Consider the following 10726-nt stretch of genomic DNA (forward strand, 5'->3'; position numbering starts at 1 on the left):
TATTAAGCTGATTTTGTTACTGATACATGTATTTAAGCGAATAATTGAATGCATGCCACTCTGTATGATTAATAGACACCGTGTATCCAATATCTTTAACAGTTATATTCTGTACTAATAACACGAGCTGGTCAGTTTATTCCACTAAGCAAATTAACTACTAACATTAGAAAATTATCACAACTTATATATCTTCGATTTTTTTTTATAAAATTTAATTACAGCATTTAAATGCTCTGCTATAAAGCATCATCTACTACAGTATAGAGAAATTAAGAAAGGCAATAAGTATTTGGGACTTATTCTTCATTCATATGTCTAACAGTTTGTCTATCTTTAATTTAGCCTAGTCTTTTGTATGAAACTCAAGTCTTCTTTTAATTAAACAGAGTAGAGCAAGATGACGGTAGATTACGGAAATAGCACTTTTAATTTTGTAAATGCTACAATCTTAATTTTCCGCTTACGTTTTAACAAATCTTTGTAGAACATTAAATACTGCAGCCAATCTGATAATTATATCTTATAAAAGAGGTTTACTGAGACTGAGCTGATTTACCAAGAGAAAGTTTGTAAAGCAGCCCGTACAGTTAATTAACCCATTGCGAGGAGGAAAATTAGCCATTGGTTATTAATAAAAACTGTTTCCATGGTAGAATGTGACTCTGTACTTGCTAACACTTCCGTGTAGACGATGGTAGATATTGTTTATTTTTGCTGGTTTTGTACTAATCGCATGTTGTTGTGTGCTAATATGTGCATTTTGTGTTGCTTCTGTAGGCCGAGCAGGAGAGGAATCGATCCCGATGTTGATGATAAATCACACCGATAAAGAGGATAATACGGTACCTCGATCCCGACCCCAATCCCATGTGGTAGACAAGAATCCCCCGCGACTAGTGGAAATAAGTTCTAACCCCGGAACCCCTCTAAAAGTTACCGAAATTAAGCCAACTGGTTTGTATTCTGAGGAAGTTTTGTGGCTTTTTGTCGTCATTGTTCTGTTTAAAATTCTTAAAATCCTTTTTTAATTTACTTATAAGAATTCATAGAACCATATTTACTTCTAAAACTAGCTTAGATTTTTTCCCCCTATCTTGTATTTATTGATTTCTATAAATGTTGTTATATTATGAGATTTCAAATCACGAACAAAACCATGGAAATAATTTCCGCTACTTACAACTGGTTTACAGAAACAACAAGCTTTTGCGTGTAGCGAAGCACGGCTTGCATTCAATGTGGCTTACAGCATTTTAGTTGTAGATCTTCTCCTTTTTAAGCGTAGTTCTAACTTTATGTTTACTTAAAATCGATATCACCATCCATGTTGGAGTTGCATGCTGTCGTTAATGTTACCGAGATTGGAATGTTCGATTTCTGCGGAGTGAGTGCTGGTAAATAATGGTTACTGTATATAAACACGCAGATTACAAAAGACAGGGAGACACCAGAATACACAATGAAGCGTTAAACTCGGTGTTATAGCAAAAATTAAAAAAAAAGTTAGCCAGTATTTATGTAAGGAAGTTTTGCACAAATATAAAGAATGGTTTATTTATTTTAAAGACAGACATTTAAAAAAAAACCGCAAAGACAGAGCGATAGCTTCAAATTAACGTCATTTTATAACTTGTTTGTAATGCCCGCCATATTTACAACTTCAGCAACATTCTTTGTCTCTGAGAGCCCTGTAGTTTAAATTTGGATAAAATTTAAAAAAATTATTCTTACAAAGATGATTCCCTCTGAGTAATTAAAAAAATCCTATAAGCATTGGTTAAAAATGTCCAAAACATGCAGTTCATAGGTTTAAGGTATATACATGAATCGGTTTATATCATATACATACAAAAAAAAATCCTATAAGCATTGGTTAAAAATATCAAAAACATGCAGTTCATAGGTTTAAGATATATACATTAATCGGTTTATATCATATATATAACCAATACATTATCATTATCTTACTGCATTTTTGTTTCTTTTTTAAAAACTTGAAATCAGAATTCCGTTGAAGTATTAACAAGTAAATGGACTTGGTACACTGTGACTAACTTTACACTGAATATACAGCTGACATAAGACTTTATAAATGTATCTAGGTATGTTTTTTTCTTTGATAGATGCCACAGGAATCACGAGCTTGATTATGGCGCCAAACGCCAACCTTAACAGCACACCTGTGGGAGCGAGTAAATGTACGACCCCCACATCAGTCAGCCTTGGGGTCAACAGCAACTCTGTCTCCAGTCCCGCCACTGCCACCACCACCGGGTCACCACAAAACCAGGAGAAGGGTACGTCATCTAAATAAAGTCCACTAAATACACAGTCAAACTTCGTTATCCCCCAAACAAGGAGAAGGATACGTTATCTTAATGGTTCACTAAATACACAAACCTCGTAATGCCAGAAACCAAGAAAAGAGAACGTTATTATCTAAATAGTCCACTAAATACACAGTCAGTTAAAACTTGCAATGCCAAAAACAAGAGAAGGGTACGTTATCTTATTAGTCCACTAAATACAGAGTCAAACCTCGTTATGCCAAAAACCATTGAAGAGAAGAGAACGGTATCTCATCTCCGTTATACACAGTCAAACTTCATTATCTCAAAATCCAAGAGGAGAGTTCTTCATCTATTCTAGTCTATTTTTTACATAGTCAAACCTCATGACAAAATCCATGACAAGAATGTTATTTATTCTAGTTTATACAAAGTCAAACCTCGTTATGACAAAATCCAAAAGGAGAGAACTATCTAATCTAGCTACTTTTTGTTCAAGTTTAGAGTAAGTTAACTTTTAAACTTATCAAGTATTCTTCACTAAGTCAAAAATAAGTCAATCAAGTTAATGAACCACTGAAAGCGTACTACATATAATTACATTCTAAATGTCAAAAAACAATTTATTAATATAGCTAACTTAGTAGTTATGTAGATTAGTGTAAGTTACCTAATCTTGTATAGTATTCAAAGTCAAGTTAGTTTACAAGTCAAGTTACTTTATTGTTCTATAATCACGAGTAAGCTTACTAATGAAGTTTACTTTACAGTTCTTAAAGTATAGAGAAAGTTAACATATTGAGAATACTACGTATTTTTCTAATTCAAAAGTCATGCAGTTGATATACTTGTAAAACAAAAATTATCAAGGATATATCAAAAGTGGGGTCACAGGTACTTGTGGATACTTGTGGACAGGACCCCCCGCCCCCTTATATACATGTACACCCCTGGTCAACTTTTTTTTTCTTTTTTTTTCTTGTCATGAATAATGTTTCTAGTACTTATTTACAACGTATTCCATATGAAAAATCCAAAAAAATAACATAGATTTAACGATTTACTAAAAAAAAGTCATACCCTGGTATTATAAAATAGAGAAGGTAAGTCACTTCGGTTGTTTACATCGGACCCCTCTTGAATATCGGGCCTAAAATATCGTATAACTACTATATGTCACCAAAATGTGTCATGATATCTTGTTTCGGTGGATATTTTTGTTTTTAATCGTTCCATTCAATTGCCCAGACATTCCCCAGTTATCCGAGTATTCAGCGTCAAATGTGAAAAATTTGGAAATGTCAAACCAGAAATTACGGAAGTGATCCAAAAACGACACCTAGCGGGTAACTTTCGAGTTCCGAGTTTCATAGAATAAAGGGAAAAGTCAGAGGACTACGAAAAAGTTCGGGAAAATTTTGATAAAGGAAGTCGAAATCGATTCATTAGAATTTAAATTTTTAGTTGTTAAACAGTTGATCAGAGACTCAAAACATGTAACCTTCTTCATCGATAAGAGAGAATTTGTGAGGTTTGGTCTTTTTGTCTTTTAATTAGACCAACCCTGCCAACCTCGAAAACATGTTGTTACGAACTGTTAAACGTCCTGTGCGTCAATACAGAGTACTCTGTCTACTTGATTTATACATAATTAGGCTCTAGGCGTTACTAGTTATCAGGGAATGTTTACAACTCCAAGGCACCTGATTCCATAAAAGAGTTACATGCAACTTGACATGTTTTACACCGTGTTCACGGATTTGTATTAATTACAGCTTTTTGATATCGATTACTTTTTCTTATCACTTTAAAAAAAAAGAGAACCTTCTTGTCAAGTTTATCTTCTTGAAAACTCAAACGAGTCATTTTATTTGTCAATTATACTTAATACCTTTTCGAGTCAAAATAAAAGAACTGTTTACCTTCTAACTATATACTTTAATGACATCGACTTAATCATTCAAGATTATTCTGTTGCACGCTATCAAAGTATCAAGCAATCAGACTAAACACGTAAACCGACTCATCTAACAAAAAAGTATTCCCTATACATTAATAATTACGACAAGAGAGGGTCATTTTCCATAATCATTTAACAAGACAAGCCCAAAAGAAGATAGATAATAAATATTTCAAACAATAGGAAGCTAAATTTTTCTATGCATTGAAGACGCACTGAACATTGATATTACGCATCGGTCTTCCTGTATGGAAAGTTATAGCTCCGCTCCCATTTCTTTTTACACATGAAATAGTCATTTGTTTGTTAATTATCAAAATTGTTCATTTGTCTGCATTTGGTCTGCTGCAGGTTTTATGGATCATAAGAGATTTGTCAAGATCTATTTATCTTCTCTACTTAGTGGGGTGACCATCGTAAACTGTAATAGATTAGTAAAGGGTGGGTGAAAAAGGAGGAAAACGACTGTTACTTGCCCCCATAGGTCAGTCAGATTATAAAAAACGTCAACCCTTTACTTTTTGACTTCGATAGGAGAGGGAGGCCTGGTGTTAATGAAACGGTTCCTCTGTGGTTCCATCAGTTCTGTTGTGGTTGGAATGGAAGAACACCAAATTATACAAGCTAATTCAGAGAATTTGTGTCCCCCCGCTTAGGGAAAAAGTAAACCATGCGCAGTTCGGGGGGAGAGGGGGTCGGACCCCCTTGACTGAATTTGTAGAATTATTAAATATACACATGTATACTGAAGCAAATAAAATATGCCAATATAAATATAAAGATTTGATTGCTTATTCTTTATTATGTGTATAGAAGATTCTTTTTATATGGAATATTTATCACATTAATGATGATTTATGAGTTTGTACAAACCAGACCTCATAAATTTTTTCATTTCACATGCTGAATACTATCATTTAGTAGAAAAAAATATTTCGGAAAAAAAAAGAAAATGGATCGTCCGGGATTCGAATCCGGGACCTCTCACATGTGAAGTGAGAGACATACCACTAGACCACGGAACTGCTTCACGTTTACGAAAATTATATGCAAGAATGAAGTCACAAACTTGTATATATTCACGATATTGTCAAAATTTTACACGATGCATGGTGTCTAATTTAACCTTTATTAAACAGTTCTAATAGATATAATAAGAATATTAATAAAGTCCACTGAGAACCTGTTTTATACGTAATAACTCTCTTTATGCCCCTGTGCTAAAAATAGCGACGTAATACAATAAATACTAATAAAACAAAAGGGGCGGGACACTTTGAGAGGGGCGAGAGACGTCCTAGGGAGTTTTGGTATAATATTACATTGCAAAAGCTCAAAATCTTCTTGAAATATCTCCCGGAAAGGATAGTGTTTCATACAGACAGAATATATAAATTTACGACCTTGAACTTTGACCTTTTGACCTCAAAATCAATAAGGATCTTCCCTAGGCCACAGGGAGTTGTTACGTAAAATTTCATTGCAAAAGCTCAAAGGGTTCTCGAGATATCGCGCGGAAACGAAAGTATTATAACAGACAGAATTTGCAAATTAATGACCTTGACCTTTGACCTTTTGACCTCAAAATTAATTGGGTTCTTCTTTAGCCCATAGGGAGTTGCTTTTCAAAATTTCATTGCGAAAGCTCAAAGGCTTCTCGAGATATCGTGTGGAAACGAAAGCATTACAGACAGACAGAAAGACGGACAGACAGCTAGACAGACGGACGGATGGACAGACCCAAATTAATATCCCCCACTTTTCAAGCGGGGGACAAAAATGTGTATCACGTGACGACCAATTTGCATCACGTGACGCTAATAAATCATGCCATTATGATGGTAAAACGTTTGGGGAAAAAAAATCAAGATTCCCGATTTTACAATGTAACAAGCAAATACATGACCAATAAATTTCAGTTGCATGTAAATAAAATACTTGTCGATTGATTTTAGAAAGAGTTTTTTCGAAGCTATGGAAGGAATCGTTTATTCCATTCTTATTTGAGGATGGAAATTAAAAAGAAAATTTGCAATAAATTCTTTATTGGGTGATTCATAACAATGGCTTCAAAAATTCGGATGTAAAAATACAAATACATGTACAATCAAACAGTTTAGGTTAATACCAGAATCCAGATTTGGATTTCTAAACGATACATGTATTTTGCACTATTGAACGGTGTCCACAATTTCGTTATGTCTATCAGGAACTACATTTGATTTTAATAATTTTTTTTTGCAGCAGACTTAGTGAACAGTGCTCACGTGACAGATGGTGCTGCAACAGACCCCTCCAAAATATCAAACTCTTCAGCCGTGAACAACGCGACGGAGCCTAGACACTACTCCCCCTCCACCTCACCCCCAAAGTCCAACAATCTAGTGGCTGTCAACACGTAACCCAGGCTTCGTGTCGCTATGTCGTCCAGTTAAGTGACTTCCAGCCGAGCAAGACATATCGGAAAATAAAGTTTATGACGTCACGTCTGCTCTTCGAAACCGGAAGTGGGACTGTCGGAGAATGGCTAGTTACCTGTAGAATGTCCTCGTGTTCTGCTTCACATGACAAAGCGACACCTGGTGTAGGTTAGGAACATGCATAGAAATGTGATGATTTTTCCATCTATATTTCTATATAAACAAATATTTGAATTCATTCACTTCCCACGTCTGTGATGTTGACCCCTTTACACATATTAAATGTTGTCCCATGTAATTAACTAGAGAATTTCATTAATGGCAAAAAATGTAGATTCTTATCAGTTTAAAGTGTCAAATCAGAGTTATTCCCCATATACGAAACCAATACTTATATCACAATGTGCACAATTTAAAATTGTTTACCGTTTCCTCCTTAGTTAAAATTGGTCACAAAACAATTTGCAACGAACCCCCTGAGAATGCTATCACTGACTGATAGCGAGTCCTTTGTTTTGTTAACATGTACAACGCAACCGAACGATATTATATACAGCTTCAGTATTGTCATAACATGGAAGGAAGATTCTCCACAACTGAGTAATCTTGCTGTGTACATCTTTACGCACTGTATGTAGTTAAATGCCAAGAATTTTATGTTGAAAAGTTTTTAAGTCTTTTAGACTCAGTGTCTCAAAATCGCCTATTATTTGGATTTTTCCTACAGTTTAAAGATTCAATTATCATGATATTCAGCCATAGAGTAAAATTTTAGAAGACAAATATTAAACTAGGATAAACTCCAAAATTTGTTAATAGAAAATGTTCAAGTTTACAAAGTAGAATAAATATGAATCACAAATTATGAATTAGAGTTAAATTGAATAAGAAAAAGTATACTAGTTTACATTGTTAGCACTTGTAGTTTATATCTTGTACGTTTCTACAGGCACCAACTAATATTGTCATGGTAAATTGACCTGGGTAGGCGTCACTTAATTCATTTTTGTGCTTAGTGGCACAGCTAATGTTTCTGAGTGACCCCAGTGGTTTGTTGAGATACGCTGATTTTTTAAATATGCTGTTGATTTCTTGTAGAATTTTATTTTTCTTTTCCCCTAGTGTTGAGTACTTCCGGTTGTAGACCGGAAACGGAACTTATCAGTTCTATTTGTTGAACAATGTATATCAATCGTGTGTGTGGTTCATGTATATAATTGTTTATAATATTATAAATATATACACAGCGAAATTTATTTTTCTCATTCTCCCCTCTAAATATAGCCAGTCAAACACCCAATATTCCTTTATATACAAACAAAAATTTTTATTGTTAAACCATATGCTACACAAAAAAACACCTTTTTAAGAAGAAAAAATCATTGCATCTTTGTATAAGCTGCTTTTTTATTTCGAAAATCAATATTAAATATTCGGAAATAGTTATCGCAAACAACAGCAACTCATTGTGATTATTTGTATTCGACAATATTAAAAAGAAAAACTTGTTTCAGAAAATAAACTTGTTATCCATTTTGGCTTTCTGTGTAGCAATGTTTTTTTTTTATCTACGAAAGGTAAACTTTCTATTCACTCAAAGAAAATACAGCATAGAAAAAAAAATGCCAAAAGATCACTGCAGGCAGAAATATCGATCAACTCCCAAACAGACTGTAGACGGATGTACATGTAGAGTTGTTCTAATTGTAGAAAATAGCTTCAAAAGGATGAGGATAATCATATCAATTACAAAAAGAAAATCAAATCCTGTCAGATTTTAGCACGTCTTGAGTTTTCATATATTACAGACACTTCTTACTCTGCCGCCCTTTTTCCTCCCTCCTATTAACGACTGATCTTGATCTATATATAGAAATCCTCTGACGGGGTTTTAACTTGCTGTCTTATGAACTGACTCTGTAAAAACTGGACATTTTCACTTTGTTACAGAAACTGCAAAATGATAATAAATCATTGTCTTATTCAGCCTCGTTATTGTGTATCTAGTTTAATTTCAGTCGCTGTGTCTTTCCCACTTTTGCCCTGTGGCTACACAGCACGCGAATGTACAGTCAAACTTCAAGACAGATTAATTTCAGCGCGCATCAATCTAAGATCTGAGTGATGTCGCAGTAATTTCAGTGGCGATCAATGATCTAAAAGAAGGAGTACGGGAAAATACTTTAAAACATACAAGCTGGTGTTTTCTGATACGACTATATTAACCTGTTTACCGGAAATCAATGGTTCAATCAGTTAGGTCGTCATAATAAAACATATATTGTGTGAGGAGGAACAGATAGCTAGGAATCTTTATTGTATCTGTGTACACCAGGTGCCCACTGAATTCTGTGGGAGACAATAAAGCTTTAGAAATGCATTATTTTCCGAGTTCTAGACTCGATTTGAGAAATGTACCGACATTGATTACGATGCACTTTGATTAAATTGCCGAAGGGTCGTCTGAAAAAGTCACTCATTTAGTGAAAATTTCAAATTAACTGAGCTTATAAACTTAAGCTCTTGAAAGTGAACCTTTCTGACCACCCATTGCCCAGCGTCAGCCCATCTTTAAACTTTTCATATTTTTCAACAATCTTCTCAAGAACCAGTAAGCCAGTTTTGATTATAAATCTAGAGCCGACACAGAGCATAATTGGATAGAGGAAATTCCAATTCATAAGAGGCCCTTGGCCCACAACGCTCACCTGAGTAGTTCTTCACCAGATTTTACCCCTTGTAGCGCCATCCTACTCCCGGGGGTTATGATTTGAATTTAGAATCTACACTACCCTAAGAAGCTTCCATATAAGTGTCAGCTTATTCTTGCCAAGCTTTCCTTTATATTTCAGTGTACAACCTGGATTCTCTAATGTGGCCCCACCCTACCCTCTGGGGTCATGATTTGGAAATTTGAATCTACTTTACCCCAACAAACTTTCACACAAGTTTCAACTTTTCTGGACCATTGGTTTTTGGGAAGATATTAAAGGAATTTTCCCATAAACTTTGATTCCCTATTGTGGTTTCAACCTATCCCTGGGCTTAAAAGGCTCAAGCTCGCTTCCAAGGGGAGATAAACAAGAGTTGGTAAAAAGAAATTGCTGTGATTAAAACAGGGAGGGCTATGGGAGACAATGCTCAACTGAATCCCTTTGGCCCAGCTTTTCTGCAAGCCTTTTTCCCAGCAATATTATGAAATACAAGGTTATATGGTATATCTATTCTTAGGTAAAATTTTGATTGCCCTTATTGACCTCAACCTAATTACAGGAGGCTTTAGTTGAAGAAAAAGAAATCTGCATTACTAGAGGATGATTCCACATTACTAGTACTAAGATTCATCATGGTTTTGCTGCTCTTGTGAAGAGTTTTAAAGCTTTTCTTTATAAGATACCTAATGTAGCCCCATCTCACCCCTGGGACACCTGATGTAAATTACTATTATTCACTTTCAATATTACCTTGGGAAGCTTTCCTCTTATTTTTGGTCTTTCAGGTCCAGTGAGAAGATTCTCCTTATATTTATATTCATTTCTTATTGTGGCCCCACACTATCCCTGGGGGCGTGATTTAAACAAATTTAGAATCTACACCATCTCAAGAAGCTTCCATGCATGTTTCAGCTTTTTCTGACCCAGTGGTTCTATAGATTTTTACCCCCCCCCCCTTATTTTTGCATTTACTTGATTATCCACCCTTGGTTGGATGATTTGTCCTTCATATTAATATTTTAGAATCCCCTTTACCAAGAGATATTTTATTTATTTAAACTGGCAAAAGGTTCTAGAGAAGAAGTTGAAAATGTGAAAAGAATACGGACAGATGGAAGGTAGGAGACAGACAGACATCTGACAGTGAGTGATCAGAAAAGTTCAGCTTTCAAGTAAGCAAAAAGTGAATATGGAACTACTTGTACTAAAGAGTTAAAAATATCGAACCAAAGAACAAACTTTCTGACATAGTTGGAACCCAGTTTGTTTCTCTTGGAACCAAGTGTGTTTCTCTTGGAAGCGAGTAAATAAAATAGGATAAACATATTATTGACCTTGATT

The 10726-nt window shown here is 34.8% G+C and overlaps 1 protein-coding gene across 8 annotated transcripts in view; it reads left to right on the plus strand.

Moving 5' to 3' along the window:
• The window catches only part of LOC134235059 (potassium voltage-gated channel protein Shaw-like), a 32880-nt gene extending 24223 nt beyond the window's left edge, over positions 1-8657 (plus strand). For 4 of the 8 annotated variants that reach the window (XM_062717141.1, XM_062717142.1, XM_062717143.1 and 1 more), the window contains 3 exons: positions 781-957; positions 2127-2300; positions 6496-8657. In XM_062717141.1, the coding sequence (XP_062573125.1) occupies positions 781-957; positions 2127-2300; positions 6496-6653 (509 nt within the window). In that variant the 3' untranslated portion in view covers positions 6654-8657. The remainder of the gene's footprint in view (positions 1-780; positions 958-2126; positions 2301-6495) is intronic. The other 4 variants (XM_062717145.1, XM_062717146.1, XM_062717147.1 and 1 more) reach the window with 1 other exon arrangement.
• The last annotated feature ends 2069 nt before the right edge of the window (positions 8658-10726 follow it).

Source organism: Saccostrea cucullata, unplaced genomic scaffold (assembly GCF_032062105.1).
Source record: "Saccostrea cucullata isolate Sc308-1 unplaced genomic scaffold, CSIRO_AGI_Scuc_v1 ctg17, whole genome shotgun sequence".
Classification (NCBI taxonomy): Eukaryota; Metazoa; Mollusca; class Bivalvia; order Ostreida; family Ostreidae; genus Saccostrea; species Saccostrea cuccullata.